Source organism: Panulirus ornatus, chromosome 51 (genome assembly GCF_036320965.1).
Source record: "Panulirus ornatus isolate Po-2019 chromosome 51, ASM3632096v1, whole genome shotgun sequence".
In the NCBI taxonomy this organism is placed as follows: Eukaryota; Metazoa; Arthropoda; class Malacostraca; order Decapoda; family Palinuridae; genus Panulirus; species Panulirus ornatus.
In genome coordinates this window covers 3,407,785-3,425,314 of record NC_092274.1, presented here as the reverse complement: position 1 = coordinate 3,425,314, position 17,530 = coordinate 3,407,785, and the positions used below count along the sequence as shown (strand labels likewise).

Below are 17,530 nucleotides of genomic sequence, written 5' to 3'. Positions count from 1 at the left end.
AAAAATGGGAAGGGGAGCCAAGTGATGATGTGTCTTAGAGGGATCAGACCTTTTTTGACTGAATGTTCATGAATTTAACAGGGATGAGAATGAAGGACACTGTGATAAAAGAACCTAAATGTTCTGTCTGTGAGAGAAACTAAGCTGAAGGGAAAGGAAGCAGAATGGCTTGGGAATATGCAGTGGTAATGTCATGGGATAATGAAAGACCAGGAGGAAGTAGGGGGTGGCATTTTTTATTGAGGAGGAGCTGTGAGACTGTGCTAAAGATTATTCTCAACGCTACCTTGCTACTGCGGGAAATGGTAAATATTTATGAGAAAAAAAATGGTGAATGTTTTTCTGGCACTACCTCGCTGAAGCATGGGATGGTGATGCTGTTTCCTGTGGGGAGGGCTAGTGCTAGGAATGGATGAAGGCAAGCTAGTGTGAATATGTACGTGTGTGTATATATATATGTTGATAAATATATTTATTTATTATCCCTGGGGATAGGTGAGAAAGAATACTTCCCATGTATTCCCTGCGTGTCGTAGAAGGCGACTAAAAGGGAAGGGAGCGGGGGGCTGGAAATCCTCCCCTCTCGTTTTTTTTTAAATTTTCCAAAAGAAGGAACAGAGAAGGGGGCCAGGTGAGGATATTCCCTCAAAGGACCAGTCCTCTGTTCTTAACGCTACCTCGCTGTCGCAGGAAATGGCGAATGCATATATATATTTTTATTTAGAGGCATATGTATGTATGCCCAGTCCTCTGTTCTTAACGCTACCTCGCTAACGCGGGAAATGGCGAATAGTTTGAAAGAAAAGAAAGAAAAAGTATGTATATGTGTGTGTAAGGGCACTTATGTATATATATATATGTATATGTGAGTGGATGGGCAGTTCTTCATCTGTTTCCTGGCGCTACCTTGTGCTAGTGAGGTAGTGGCAAGAACAGAGGACTGAGCCTTAGGAGAAAATCTTAACTTGGCTTCCTTTCTGTGTTCCTTCTTTTGGAAAAATAGAAATTGCAGGGGAGGATTTCCAGCCCCCGTATAGATAATTTTGTTTTCTTTGGCCCTGTATTACTGTTCGGTTTACTGTTACCATCTTTTTTCTTCTATCAACAGGTGTTTGATCTTCTTAATAGTAAGACAAAGCTTCGTGTGCTAGAAGATGGCAAAAATGTGGTGCAAGTGGTGGGTCTTCAGGAAAGAGTGTGTGAAAATGTAGATGATGTTCTCAGACTTATTAGTTTAGGTTCTCAAGTGCGCACATCTGGTCAAACAGCTGCAAATAATCAGTCATCACGTTCTCATGCTGTCTTCCAGGTAAGTTTTGCATATATTAATGTAGATGTCCTTTTTGTATTTTCACTTCAAAAAAAATGACAGCACATTGACCCCAGTATACCACATTATTCCAGTTCACTCTATTTCTTGCATGAATCTCACCCTCGTGTATATTCAGGCCCCAATTGCGCAAAATCTTTTTCACTCCATCCTTCCACCTTCAATTTGGTCTCCTGCTTCTCCTTCTTCCCTCCGCCTCTGATGCATATATCATCTTTGTCAACCTTTCCTCACACATTCTCTCAGTGTGTCCAAATCATTTCAGGACACCCTCTTCTGCTCTCTCAACCACACATTTTCTATTTCCATACATCTCTCATACCCTTTCATTACTTACTTGATCAAACCACCTCACACCACATCTTGTCCTCAAACATTTCATTTTTAACACATTTACCTTCCTCCGTACAACCCTATCTCTAGCCCATGCCTCGCAACCATATGATATTGTTGGAACTACTATTCCTTCAAACATAACCATTTTTGCTCTCTGAGGTAACATTCTCCCTTTCCACACATTTTTCATCCCTCCCAAAACCTTCGCCCCCTCCCCCACCCTGTGACTTGCTTCCGCTTCTGTGGTTCCATTTGCTTTTAAGTCCACTCCCAGATAACCTAAAGCACTTCACTTCCTCCAATTTTTCTCCATTCAAACTTACATCCCAATTAACTTGTTCCTCAACCCTGCTGAACCTAATAACCTTTCTCTTATTCACATTTACTCTCTTCTTTATCCTTTCCCACATTTTTCCAAACTCAGTCACCCTCTTCTGCAGTTTCTTACTGGAATCAGCCACCAGTGCTGTATCATTGGTGAACAACAACTGATTCTCTTCCCAGGCCCTCTCTTCCCAAACTGACTGCATACTCACCCCTCTTTCCCAAACTCTTGCATTTACCTCCTTAACCACCCCATCCTTAAACAAATTAAACAACCATAGAGACATCACACTTCCCTCCCACAGACTTTCACTGGGAACCAGTCATTCTCCTCTTTTCCTACTCGTACACATGCCTTTCATCATTAATAAAAGCTTTTCACTGCTTCTGACAGTTTACCTTCCACACCATATACTCTTAAGACCTTCCACAAAGCATCTCTATCACCCCTATCATATGCTTTCTCTAGATCCATAAATGCCACATACAGATCCATCTGTTTTTCAAAATATTTCTCACAGTCTTCAAAGCAAACTCTTGATCCACATATCCTCTGAATTGGTTCTGGTACATCAAGTTTTGAGGATTAGGGAGTGATTAGGTGAATTTGGTAAGAATGAAAATGATCTGAATTAAGGTTTCCTTGATGATGAAGTTAGTGGATGCAAACATACTGTGAGATCTTATTTGTACGTTTTCTTTCGGACAGATCATTTTAAGAAATTTGGATAAAATAGAGAAGCAAGGAGATAAAGCCTACAAACTTCATGGCAAGTTCTCACTCATTGACTTAGCTGGTAATGAGAGGGGAGCAGATACTTCAAGTGCTAATAGACAGACCCGTAAGTAATTATATTACTATGCTTTGGTCATATCCGTTAGTATTTCTCTTAGTGCTTCAGTGAAATTAGTTTTAGTGTCTTTTTGCAGAAATTTCTGATTGAAATTTGAGAGTAGCATACCTTAACTTAATATGATTAGCAGCTGTATTTCATGCAAGATTCAGTAAGTTATGTATTGTCACTCATTCCCACAGGAATGGAAGGTGCAGAAATCAACAAATCTCTGCTAGCCCTTAAAGAATGTATCCGTGCTCTGGGTCGTAAAGGAGCACACTTACCATTCCGTGCGTCAAAGTTAACTCAAGTATTGCGTGATTCCTTCATTGGAGATAAAAGCAAGACATGTATGATTGCTATGATATCTCCAGGAATGTCATGTTGTGAACATACGTTAAATACATTGAGGCAAGTACTGCAGTATGATACCTGTCTGTATACATAGGTTGATTAGCAGGTCTACTAGAAGTAGATTAGTGGTTGGTAGGTTTGTTTCTAGTGAGATAGAATTAATTAGTGGCTTATATGAGGATTCAGTAGGGTTTACTTCATTTCATAATAGTAATACTGAGTAAATTATTATTTTGGATATAGGGAATTGGAAACAATATTGAAAAAGAATTACAGTAAAAGTAAAGTAGTTGAGGAACAAAAATTTGAAGCTTGCAGAAAAGTTTAGCAAGAACTTAAGAATTGAATTTAAAGATGAGGATCTGGTGATGTGAAATCACATAAGACTCCAATGATAAAGTTACACAACAAAAACTATATTTTTTTTATTCAAATTAAATTCCAGTCTATTCCCTTTGAGTATACTGTACCGCATTATATTCCTTTTTAGAATGTTTATTCATAAGTATATGTTTTGAGGGAGGTTTAGGATCAGTGAACCTTTCTTGTTTTTTTTCTTTTTACATATTATGACAGCAAATGAAATTCTTTCACCAGGTATGCTGACCGTGTAAAAGAATTAGGAGTCTCTGATAATGCAGAGGACAGTTACAAAACCTCGCCCACTGAAAAAGAACCAGATGAAAATGGTACTAACGATGCAGACTATTCAAGACTGTCAAATCTGAATGTAAGTTGTATGTAAAATGACAAGAATCTGCATGAAGGAAGAAAGTATAGGGTAGACAGGAGAATGATTAATCTGATGATGTGATTGGTTGCCTTTTACAAGACTTGTGAGAGAGTAAGTTGGTAGTTTATTTGATCATATGTTAGTGTTTTGTAGATGATTGTTCAAGATAATTAAGAAATAAGTATAATAGAGCAAGAACTGTAAATGCTGAAAGTCTTTGAATAGGTGGTGAACAGTATCTTAGTTGAAATGTAATGCACATTTAAGTTTCATTCATAAAAGCACTTTTAATATTAGGAGCTAAACCTAATAACGTCTTCTCTCAACTTTTCACACACTTCCAAAATCTGACACCAGCTTCTAGGTTTCTCATTTGATTATATTACCAGCATTGTGTTGAAAGCAGACAACTGAATTGCCTTCTAGCTTCCATAGCTGATTGCATACCTGCCCCTCTCTCCAAGACCTGTGCATGTTTACCCTTTGCCACTCCTTCAATAAAAGATTAAATAGCCATTGTGATGTCACACACCCTTGCCATGAATCCATCTTCACTTGGAACCACTCTCCCTATTCTCTTATTATTTGCACAAATGGCTTACTCTGGCAATCAAAACGCGTCTGCTTTTCACAGCTTTTTTCCCCCGATCATATATCCGTAACACCTTCAAAGCATCTATAGCATCCCTATCCTGTGTTTCCCTAGATCCACAAATACCTCATACAAATCCTTCTTTTCTCCCACATTATTCAGGACAAACTTCTGATGATTTTTACATCTTGCATATTTCCTGAAACCACATTCTTCCCCTGCACTCTGATGCTTTGTGCATACAACCGCTCTCTCCATCACCTCTCTTCCTTGCAGTGTGATAGGTACACCCGAATGTGCACCTCTGAAATTATAACACTCACCTTTGTTCCCCAATGCCTTTACATTTACATGCATTCTGCCAGTCCCAAGGCACTTCACCATAATCCATGTATACACTGAAAATCCTTACTAAACAGTCAGTGTAATAGTCAGCCCATTTAATCTTTAGAAATTCATCTGAAATACCATTCACTCCAACTGCTTTTTGTGAACTGCTTGCCATGACACATTCTCTTTGCATAGCTTCCTGGCCCAGACACTATATCTGCTACCTTATCATCAAACACATTCAACAGTCTTTCAAAGTACTCACTCCATTTCCTCTTCATCTGATCACTGCCTGTTACAACTTCCCATTACCCCTTTCAATGATGTTCCCATTTGTTATCTTGTTTTTCTCACACTTCCAGAATATTTTCTTATTCTCCCTAGAGTTACTTGATACTCACCCCAACTCTCATTTGCACCTTCTTTTAACCTGGTGCTTTCTCTTGTACATCTGCCAAACAGCATTCAGGTATGCCTTAAAAATCAGGAGAGGTTAAAGATAGGAACAGTTGAAATTAGGATAGGGAATGGAAAAATAAAAAAGTATGTGTTTTAAAGAAAAAGAAAGAAGGCTCATGTATGAGTCTTTGTGGATGGTATTGTCATCTGTCTATCTATATCTCTGATATCCTTTTCCTTCGCGGGATGATCATGGCAAATGAGTCTCCATAACAGGTGAACTCCAGTGCCACTTAGCTTGTAGTGCCTAACCCCTAACAGGCCATTGGTTGAGGACAATACTAGTGCATTGTTTTCAGAGGCTTCTACTTAATGGTTCTGCCAACTACTACACCCCAATGTTCCTGCAGTGTTCCAACCTGCTACATCCACCTAATGTTCCTAATTAGCACTTCTGTCTAATTATCCTACCTAATGCTCCTATCTACTACTGTCTGTTGCTTTTACCATTTTGCCAAAAGGCCGGGTAAGCACAGCACTCTCCAGAGGAAATCCTAGTTACAAAGAATGAGTTTTGTGAGTTCAGTATCGGCAAGTGTTATGTGTAACAAGGAGGGATTGTATATTTGTTTATAGAATGCCAACAGTCCACAAAAAGAAACTACTTTGGTCAAAGGAGTGCAGCTTCACAACCAATGAAGGGCTGGAATGACACAGCCATCATATGGAATGCATATCAAGAAGGTATACAGTGGTTTTGTTCAAGGGGCAAGGATAGTAGACCATGTAAGATATTTAGAAATAGTTGCAAGTGAGGATTGTACTAGGAAAGCTGAAGTTGAGATTAGAAGTATGGCTGTATTCAAGAATCATGCGCCAAGGTTATTTTAGATGAGGGTGCCAGAACAGTAGTGATTTTAGATTAAATGGAGTAAGTGGAATAGATAGATAGAATGAAGTGGAAACATTTTGTGTATGGAAGTGTTGCTTTACTCATTTTATGCAAGAACCTACTTTGCAGAGTGAAAAAGTTAGACTTGCATTTGCCTTACAGTAGGCATATACTGAGGATTTTTATGAGCAGTTTAATATGTGTGTAATCACAGTTAACGAAGTGGTTTTTATATTGTTAGATTGATATACTACATAATAGATATTACAGTTTATTTAAGTCTTTTGATATTGTTTTTTTATTTATCAGGATAATGAAATGAGTGCAGATCAGCAAGCATTCCAGGTTGCTATGAGTGCTTTACAGGAAGCAGAGGAGGAGGTTGTAGACTTGCATGGTCAGTACTTTGCGCACCGAGATAAAATGGACAAGATGCTTATTCCCCTGTACCAAATGACGAATGAAGTAGACTATGATGTTGATGGTGAGTTCAGTTCAGATTATTATTTTTGTCCTTCCACCACCCAAAACACACACGCAAGAAAATTTAAGAAGTATGATAGAGAACATTTAAGAGACTGGGCTCCATGTGTAAAGCTCTTCCTTTTTATACATTAGTAAAAGGTAATTACTCACTTGCAATTAAAAGAGATGATTTCATAGTGCCATGTTACTAATATGGGAAATTGTGAACAGGCATGAAAGGGGTGAAAAGTTTAGAAAACTATAGAGCATACAGGATCAGTGCATTAGCAAAAATGGAGATTGTAATAAAAGCCAGAGGCACAGCAATTGATGAATGAAATTGATGGACTTAACTACAAGGTAGATGGCATCTAGATTAGGAGCTTGGTAAATATAAGTCCTTGATAATTTTTGGACTGAATGAAAATCATAATATGTGAATGTATGTGTGTGTGTGTTACTTGAGGCAACAGAAGTGCCATTTGCAGTTTCCTTGGTAAAGGACATAAGAAATGGTCACAATGGAGATATACAGGTATGACTAATAACGGGTATGGTTGCTTTAGTCATCATGCTGGGAGGAATGGTCACAATGGAGATATACAGGTATGACTAATAATGGGTATGGTTGCTTTAGTCATCATGCTGGGAGGAACACTTGGTAAGAAATCTATGTTCCTAAATGGGTCTTATGAATTTTTGAATGATCAATACAACTAATGTTATCTTGTTAAGGTAAGAAATTTAGAAACAAATTAGATTTAAGACGTATTCATCATGTGGTAGACTGAGGGAAGAAAGGGGGGAAAGCAAAGAATGCAGGCAGAAGGCAAAAAAGTGAAGACACCAAATGGGGCGTAATGACAGATCACCTCATCCAGGACTGCAGAGAGGTCAGGAATGGTAGGCAATGTAATGTTGGATTGAAAGTATTGTATCCAAATGCAGATGGGTTAGCAGTCAGTGGTGTAAGGGAAAACTCATGATGTTTTTGGGGTTATAGATATAAAAGCTTAATAAAGAGAAAAACTGGAGGAAGTGAAGTGTTTTAGATATCTGAGAGTGGATCTGGCAGCGGATGGAACCATGGAAGCGGAAGTGGATCATAGGGTGGGGGAGGGGGGCGAAAATTCTGGGAGCCTTGAAGAATGTGTGGAAGTCAAGAACATTATCTCGAAAAGTAAAAATGGGTATGTTTGAAGGAATAGTGGTTCCAACAATGTTGTATGGTTGCAAGGCGTGGGCTATGGATAGAGTTGTGCGCAGGAGGATGGATGTGCTGGAAATGAGATGTTTGAGGACAATGTGTGGTGTGAGGTGGTTTGATCGAGTAAATAACGTAAGGGTAAGAGAGATGTGTGGAAATAAAAAGAGCGTGGTTGAGAGAGCAGAAGAGGGTGTTTTGAAATGGTTTGGGCACATGGAGAGAATGAGTGAGGAAAGATTGACCAAGAGAATATATGTGTCCAAGGTGGAGGGAATGAGGAGAAGAGGGAGACCAAATTGGAGGTGGAAAGATGGAGTGAAAAAGATTTTGTGTGATCGGGGCCTGAACATGCAGGAGGGTGAAAGGAGGGCAAGGAATAGAGTGAATTGGAGCGATGTGGTATACCGGGGTTGACGTGCTGTCAGTGGATTGAATCAGGGCATGTGAAGCGTCTGGGGTGAACCATGGAGGGCTGTGTAGGTGTGTGTATTTGCATGTGTGGACGTGTGTATGTGCATGTGTGTGGGGGTGGGTTGGGCCATTTCTTTCGTCAGTTTCCTTGCGCTACCTCGCAAACGCGGGAGACAGCAAAAAAAAAAAGAAAAAAAAAAAAAAAGAGATAAGGTATTGATTTTTCTTTCTTATGGGCTAATTGATGATAATAGAGAAGAATATAAGACAAAGAAGGAGGAAGATTGGCTCTCCTACTAAGAAAGTTTCAGTGACTCATTGTAGATGGTCTGTTCAGATCTTAATGGGAATGGTATCTGTAAGCAAGTGCATTGTGGTATTCGTATATAATCCTCCAAAGAATTTATTTATCCATGAAGCAATAGAACATGCTTTTTTCACAGAAGGTAAAGTACTGATAATGGAGGATTTCCTTTATGAAGAGGTAGATAAGTAGAATTTGGATTCCCATGGTGATGTAGTTATGGAGACACAAGTTCAGAGAATGTGTACAGGAAGTATCAGATTTTAGCATGTTGTTAAATACACCCTGATTTCAGGGACTGATACATCATTTGCTTCCTTCACATACCCCCCCCCCCCCCTCTCTCTCTCTCTCTCTCTCTCTCTCTCTCTCTCTCTCCCTCTCTCTCTCTCTCTCTCTCTCTCTCTCTCTCTCTCTCTCTCTCTCTCTCTCTCTCTCTCTCTCTCTCCCTCTCTCTCTCTCTCTCTCTCTCTCTCTCTCTCTCTCTCTCTCAACATTTTCTTAATCTTTGTGAAGTGTGCTTATACTCGTTCTTTTGCCACTGTATCATAATTATGTCTTTTAATCACCTGCTTTTTTCCAGCAATTTAGTTAATGTTCTTACTAGAACATTTCTTTTCTCTTTCACAAGCAACTTTTTGTTCCCACACCACTCATAACTCTTTCTCACATGCCTATCTCCCACCTTTTGCATGCCATGCATTTATCTCCTAAGTACCTTTCATTCCTCACCTGCTCCCCTAGTTTTAGTCACTCTCGCTTTTTGCCATATTTCACTTAATCTTTCTTGGTATCTCTACACATAAGCCTGTTTTTGAAGCTCACTCTCTTCCCATCCTTATCGTTTCTTCTTCAGAAACCTTTGCAAGCATTCACCCTCACTTTCACTAAGTAATGATGAAATGCCTTTGAGCACTTGAAAAATTAAGGTCTGTGTTCAGTAAGGCTTGTCTTTGAAGCTCCCTGAACTACTGTATAAACACTTTAAGGATGGTAAGGATTGTAATGGTATGTTTGGTAAATAATGGGAGCATGTTGATTGATAGTGACAAGCATATAATATTAGATTGCACCTCTATGAATGCTGTCATGTACTTACAGCTTACACTCAACAATTGGAAGATGTTGTGTTGGAGAACCTGGAGTGGTGGACTCAGCTTCGGGAGCGAGTAGTGAAACTACGGCACCAGCTAGAGGAGGAAGAAAAAATTTCTCGTCGCCAACACGTGTGAACTTAGTTTAATTTATTATCCATCCATACACCCACTCTTCATATATCATAAGTCTTACATATAGTTTGAAGACTGTTAACTATCATCTGCTCACTGCATTGATATATGACTTTAATGTTTATTGAAGTCTGTGCTTTCTGCATTTTATATTCAGTGTTAATACCAAACACCTAACAAGAATGATATGTATATGTGAACTTGTATATGAAATGGTCATCCCCATTCTGCTTTAGCTCTGGAATTGTTTCCATAAGTCTTCTTTAAGAATGGGAATTATGAACCTCAAGATCTGTGATTAACGCCTTCCCATTAAAGTACAGAATGAACAAGTGCAAGCCATACTTTGGGTTTTGATCTTAAGAGCAAAATGCTGTGCAGTGTTACCTTGGTAAGAGATTTAAGCCATGTATTGGTTATGTGATAATTTTGTTTTAATCTAAAGTTCTGTAATTGGTTTTGTCTTGAAAATGTGTACAGCAAATGTTGGATATTATTAGACCATTGATGTGTGTATATATACAAATCATAGGTGGTTACTCTTCTTTTCATTGAGTTTGTGTATTGGTAGTAGAGATATAGTTACTGTGCTCAATGTTTTGTGACATTTTAACTTCAAAAATCCCATTTGGTAACTCCTGCATACATCATTGAATTTGAGAAGTAACATAACTTGGCATGATAACTTAAGTTTTACAAATTTAATATTTCTTAAGGTTTTTATCAATTTACTTTCAGATTTTACATATCTGGCTGCAGTGGTTCTCCTACATTCCTTCACCCCCTATTGCTCCATTTACTAATCCTATGCTATTCCCTGTAATATCTTTTCATACTGTCCAAACAGCACTTTTCTGTAGATACAAGCTAGACTTATGGACCAGACAAGATCCATTTCAACATAATGAGAAAGTGTGCCTCCAAACTTGTGCCTGTACTTTCTAGTCTGTATGGCTTCTATGAAAAGCCATGAATGTATTTGTTTATGGAAACATGTATTGGTACATCCCATGTCAAGGGTGACCTTTCAAATCCCCACAACTAAAGTCCTATTGCTTTGATTTATACTGTTTGAATTTTCTGCTCCTTGAATCCCTCCTCAGCTATCACAAACTTTGATTTATACTGTTTGAATTTTCTGCTCCTTGAATCCCTCCTCAGCTATCACATGCTTTGATTTATACTGTTTGAATTTTCTGCTCCTTGAATCCCTCCTCAGCTATCACATCCTCACACAGTTTGAATCTCACAGTCTTCTCTTTGATCATAAATATGGATTCTGCTAGGCAGGATATTTGAACTTGGTTAAATTTAATGCCCCCCAAGTCCAGTTTCTACCTGTCACTTTCTCTGAAACCCCCTCGCAAATTTCCTATATCTTTTCTCTGTCTATCTGTCTACCTCACTATATCTCAGATGTATGCTCCCACTGGGAACTCCCTCAAGGGAATGGCCTCAGCAAAAGTCTCCATAACTGGTGAATGCCAGTACTGCATTTTAGCCATAAGTGCCTCACCATTGATATGCCCCTGGCAGAGGGCAATTCTCGTGCAGTGTTTTAAGAGGCTCATACGTTATGTTCCTTCCATGTGTCTTCTACATAATGTTCTAACCTACTACTTAATGCTTCTGCATAATTTTCCTACCTGCTACTTCTACCTAATGCTTTTGCCTAATGTTCCTACTACTACAGTCTGTAATCCTACCATTTTGTCAAAATGTGGGCCTAGCACAGCACTCTGCAGGAAAATCGAGTTACGAAGAATGAAGTGTGTGTGTTAAGTGTTTTCATGTGTTATGTAGGAGAGATTGTATGTTTGTGAACAGAATGCCAGCAGTACATGTGTGTGTGAGACAGAAAGAAAAGACAGAGGAGTGCGGCTTGACACCCAAGGAAGTGCTGGCTCACTAACTCTTCTGATACCAAGGCAGATAGTACCTGTAATGTTCCTTTCTGGTAGGTGGCCCCCTTCCAGCTACTGCCTACTGTATCTTTTTATAGATATGTAATGCCTCTACTAAACACTATGAAAGTATTCAGTACTATATCACTGTAACATTTAACCCATCTTGGAAACCTAACATTGCACACACAGATTGCTGTCTGCTTCTTAAGAAACTGGGAGTCCTGTCTAGGTGCCAAAAAGTCATTTCTTTTGAACAGTTGCACCATTTATATCAAGGATGATGTCATCCTTCTATGGAGTTATGATGTCAAAGCTGGGGAGGTTCTTGCTCTGAATACTTGATAGGCTGGGTCTGATTTATCAATTCTCCTAGTCTAACCGGATTAGTTGAACCATGTGTGTTGCCAGCATAATGTTTTACTTCCCTTTATATGTAGGAATTACTTTGGTATATGCTCCTGAGAGTTGGCTGCTTGTGTGCCCTCACCATTATAACTAAACTATGTAACACTCCGCAAGCTACTGTGTCACATAATCAATATGAGGCCATTGATAACTCAAGAGTTTGGTCACTTATATGTTTCTTTCCCAACACTTCATTGCTTTTGAACTTTATATACCCCTCCTATCTCTCTAAAACTGTGACCAGGCCATTTTTAAAAGGCAGGTTTTCCTTTTCCTCTAAAGATTCTAGATATTTTTCATTCTTCTTTCCATGAAAACTTTTCATACCTCAGTTAGAGCCTGGCTTTGATGTGGACTTGTGTCCAAGACTGGAGCCTCCTATATGAAAATAAGTGGAAAAATATTATATACTTTTTATGTTTCATGTAACTTAAATGGAGAAGAGTATTTTTCATCTTTTGGTGTGGTCATTCCTAATAAGGTTAATTTTCTAGCATTTGATAACAATGCAATCATCAGAAGTAATACTTGTATCATTCATTTTCATTTCAAGATTGGGTAACCCCATTTGACTGATTTCAACGCAGGAAATGGCGAATTTATATGAAAAGGAAAAAACATTGGAAACGTAAATTTCATTAATTGATTTAATTTACTGAGAAATGTTTAAAGAATCATACAAGGTTCAGCAGGAAAACTGAAATAAAAGTAAGCTGGCCAAAGATAGTTTGCCTCTTCATTGTCTGTTCTTTTGAATCAAATGACTGTTCATATTAACTAAGGTTGATTTCTTCCAAACTCACTTAAATTTACTTTTAAGTCAGGAAAGCAAATACTCAATAATATTTTTAGAATGAATAGATAAAGTCATTAGTCTTCACAGAAAGGATGTAGCAGTTTATGAAAGAATTGATAGAGGAATGAGAGGATGGATGAATGTATGTATTTTTATTATGCCTTATTGTAACCTGTTACATTTAATGTATGAAAATTTTGATATATGCATAAATTGTGAAATGGCTTTCGTTAAATACTTCAAAAAAGCAAGGTTTACACCCACTTTATGAATATTTTTTTTTAAGATATGATTAAAGGAATTAGTGTGAGAGGAGGACCACTAGTGACATGGGGAAATAGATTAGAAGAGCACGGGAGGGAGAGAATGGAAGAAAATATAGAAGAGTACTGAAGGGAGAGAATTGGGGGAAGAATGTGTGAAATAGCTTATGGGAGAGAGGCATATAAGGGCAGGGGTAAGTGGAGACTCTTGCTGTGGCAACCCCCTTGATGGGAGTTCTTGGAGGGAATGGGTATCAGAGATATAGGTAGATAGATAGATATACCTTTCAGCTGCAGTAATTAAATATAATAATTCTATGAAATTTTCTTCCATGAGGTTCTTTCAAGGCAATGCAAATGCTATGTCATTTTGAATGAAAAGGCTCAACTTAGCGCACTGACCAAGCTTCACATTGCTTTGTTAAGTGTTATTGCTACTTGATGTTACAATTACCTGATGCTTGTACATAAACTTTGCATAAAGTATGGTACAAGACCAGTTTACTGTGAGGGTAATTACCTAATACTTGTTTGTAAACTTGGCATAAAGTATGTTACTAGCCCAGTTTACCTTGAGGGTAGGTAGACTTATATTGTGATATTTATTATAACATAATACTGCTGTAAAGATAGATAACTACAGTGTATCTTGAAGATTTTTACTTCGTATTTATTTATTGGTAAGTGACTCAGTTATGATGACCAAAAATTGTATGATATGTTACATGTAGCTATATGATTAACAGTGTTTCCTCTTTGGAATCTTGTATGGATTATTTTGATGAAAGAACTTGACCTACCCTGATGCATAGATATAGGGTGCAAGTTACTTAAAGCCATTAGTAATTTATCTTTGTCCATTTCCAAGACCAAATTGTGAACATGCATTATTGACTCACTAATTTATTCAGTTAAATTGTAATCTTCCTTCACAGTAGTTTTAAGTATAGGTAAAAATGTATATAACCCAAAATGCAACTGTGTGTCAGTGGTGTATGTTCTGTGAGTTTGGTTTTGAAGCAGTTCATCATTCATCGGATATTAAGTTCTTTTTGTAAGTCCATCATTGTATAGAAAGTAATCAAGAAACCCAGGAACAATTTTAGTGAATATGTGAATGATGTTCATTGCCAAACTAACATTCCATAACCTTTTGAAATACAGGAAAATATGTATATGGATTTGTAAGATTTTATGTGCAGATAATGTAATTATCAAAATACAAACTTCCAAGACTGTGCTTTGTATAATAAAGATATTCCTTTCAGAATTTTGAAAAGACCAAGCATCAAATAGTCATCGAGAAACCAGCAACTGATGCTTAACATAAGATTAAAAGAGAGGAAGACGTCAGTTAGTGAGTGGTGATTATTGGGAGAAATATTTCTCGTCCTTTAATATGCTCTGTATCAGAGCACTGACCCAGTTAATCAGTTTAGAAAGGCAGCCAGCCAGTGTCCATGAACTGCTTGTATACCTGTTACTAGTTTGTGTTCACCAGCAGCTTTACCAACATGTTTGGTTCAGTGTTCATCTTCTGCCTCATACATGACCATTGTTTCCAGTGATTTGATTTGGAAGCTCTCATGAATTTGTCCACAGTTTTGTATATAAGTAGGCTGTAAAAAGTGGATTCAAGTTTTAGCATTTTTCATTTTCATCACACTAAACGTTTAAGTCAGCAGGAAAATCTCATGTATTCGGTAACTCATAATTTAAAACCTTTGTCTTGAGATTCTTGCATCAACTGTCCCCCATATGCTCTTCAGCTGTGCTACTGTCATTTCAGTTGAAGTTGTCAACACAAACCTGCATTTCTATAACTTAACTGACATCATACCTATGAACTTGAGATTCATGTTGTATATGAAGGCTGGTTTGAAAATTAATGCTCTGCCTGCTTAATGGTGCTTTGAAGTGGTGGCAGGCAGTGTTTTATTACATGCTCATGGTTATTTACATCAATTTAATCTTTTTAAAGGAAGGTCTTACTTAACAATATATGAAGTGAAGGTTTGTGTTGATTGGAAAATATATATATTGCTTTTTATAAATTAAAAGCTATCTTTGGTTATTTTTTCAGCAAATTTTAACCTGATTTTTATTACCCTAAAGTTTCCAAAAAAATTTATTATAAATGCCTTAATGTATTTGTAAAAAATGTGTAGAAGACACAACATAATGACATAAACTTGTGAATGTTAATGATGCAGTTTATGAGGTTCTTTTTAACACAAGTAAAAAGCACAAATTAATTTAGCCATCGTTTCAGTACATACAATCCTTTTCTGTAAATCATAATTGGGCACAAATGTCAGGAATACTTGAAAATTATGTGAACATTGCATGAAAAATTACTTGTATTTGTTTTACAAACCAAGATGTACAGTGAGTTTTTCAGAATGGGAGATTAACAAGCAGAACATTTGTATACACAGAAACTTTATTTTTGTATAGTGCAATAAGAAAGGGAGGTATAAAGAAAATAGGGAATGAGAAAAAAGACCATTGATATGTTGAAACTTCAAACCACAAGCCGTCCTCAAACATTTCATTTCCGTCACATAACCATCTTCCATACTTTTATATTTAGGACCTATGGCTCATCCATACAGCACCCTCAGAATTGGCTGAATGCCTGTATAGTGAGATTGAATAAAGGCACTGGTTACCAAAGTGACTGCTCAGCATACAGTTTATAGTAAAGTGTGTTAAGGATCCTGAGTTAAGCATGGAAAGGACTAAGGGGCCTGTTTGTTGATAGGGGGCTGTGGTTTTGGTACATTGCATGTCACAGTTATGGAATGAATGTTGAGGAATGCAGTCTATGTTCATTTGTTCCTGGAGCTACCTCACAAACATGGTAAACAGTGAACAAGAATGAAATAAGTTTATCTTGTAGTATGGTATGCATAGAGTCTTAGACTGTGGAGGAACATGATGGCCTTAGAAATGGTAGAGGATGTATGAATCAGGTATTTGCATTGAAGAATGCATGCAAAAAAATATAGAAAACAGAGGGACCAGTGTGTGGTGTTATGGGTGTGGAGAAAGTGCATGTTAGGGTTAATAAGAGATGCTCATTGGAAGGCTATCTGTCTACCTATCTATATCTCTGATGCCTGTTCCCAACGAAACCCCCTCAGTTGGGTGGTCATGGCAATAGTCTTCACAGGTAGTAAACTCCATGCCACTTAGCCTTTAGTGCCTCATCCTTAACAGGCCACTGGCAGGTGTCAACTCTAGTGTAGTGTATGTAGAGGCTCGTTCTTACTGACTACTACTACTAAATGCTCCTGCCTAATGTTCCTACCTACCACTACTGCCTAATGTTTCCACATAATGCTCCTGCCAAAGTGTTCCTACCTATTGCTCCTAACATTTTGCCAAAAGGCAGGATTAGCTCACTGCTCAGCAGGAAAATCTAGTTGTGAAAAATGAGATGCGTGAGTAAATTGTTGTCAAGTGTTATGAATGACAAGGAAAGATTGTATTATTGTGGACAGAAAGCCAGTAGTCCACATGTGGATGAGGCAGAAAGAAAAGACAGCTACCTGGATCAGAGGAGTGCAACTTGACAACCACAATTGCAGGCTCTTTATGCAGGCATTACTAACCCTCCCCTTACCAGGCAGGTAGTACTGATAATGTATGTTCTTATCTGGTCATTTGTTGCCTACCAACCAGTGGAAGGCATTGCGAATATATGGTGTGAGAGAAAAAGTGCTAGAATCAGTTTATCAAAAGAGTAAGGGATTTGGTTATGCATCAAGGGTTTGTGATGTAACTCTGTTTGATTTGTTTATGGATTGGTAGTAAGGGCCTTTTACAGAGGAGCAGATGTGCATTCTGTTGCGGGTAAGGGGGTCCTAGGGGGAGAATTGTTTGCTGGTGATGTGGTGCTGGTTGAAGATTTAAGTGAAAACGTGCAGAAGCTGGTGTCTGAATGTGAGTGTGTGAAAGGAGGAGGTTGAGAGTGAATATGAATATAAGAAGGTTAGGATTAGCAGTGAAGATGTATTGGTTATATAGAGTATGAAGAAACTGTCTCAAATATGTGTGGGCGGTTATGGTACCACGTAAGCTGAAATAAGGCATGGGATGGGTGAGGGGGGGCATAGGGTGTGGTTGTACTGAGGAATGTGTGGAGAGATCACTCTTTAATGGTGAAGTTGAGTATATTTTTTTGCATTGTATTCCTGTTGGTGCTGTTTGGATGCAAGGCATGGGTCTTGGGCAATAATGTAAAGAGGATGGATGTGTTGAAATGTTTGAGGTGTTACAAGAGTTGATTGAAAAAGAATTTGAGGTGTTACGAGAGTTGATTGAAAAAGAAATGACATGATAAGAGAGAAGCATTTAGATGTACATGTCATTGTTATGGGGGGACAAGGAAAAGAAAGGATTGATGGAGATG

General features: G+C 38.0%; 1 protein-coding gene across 6 annotated transcripts in view; it reads left to right on the top strand.

Annotated features, from left to right (window-relative positions):
* Window positions 1–15,369, top strand: part of LOC139764840 (kinesin-like protein KIF2A) — a 100,648-nt gene extending 85,279 nt beyond the window's left edge. For all 6 annotated transcript variants that reach the window (XM_071691828.1, XM_071691829.1, XM_071691824.1 and 3 more), the window contains 6 exons: window positions 1,109–1,309; window positions 2,700–2,832; window positions 3,027–3,237; window positions 3,778–3,910; window positions 6,436–6,610; window positions 9,615–15,369. In XM_071691828.1, the coding sequence (XP_071547929.1) occupies window positions 1,109–1,309; window positions 2,700–2,832; window positions 3,027–3,237; window positions 3,778–3,910; window positions 6,436–6,610; window positions 9,615–9,745 (984 nt within the window). In that variant the 3' untranslated portion in view covers window positions 9,746–15,369. The remainder of the gene's footprint in view (window positions 1–1,108; window positions 1,310–2,699; window positions 2,833–3,026; window positions 3,238–3,777; window positions 3,911–6,435; window positions 6,611–9,614) is intronic.
* The last annotated feature ends 2,161 nt before the right edge of the window (window positions 15,370–17,530 follow it).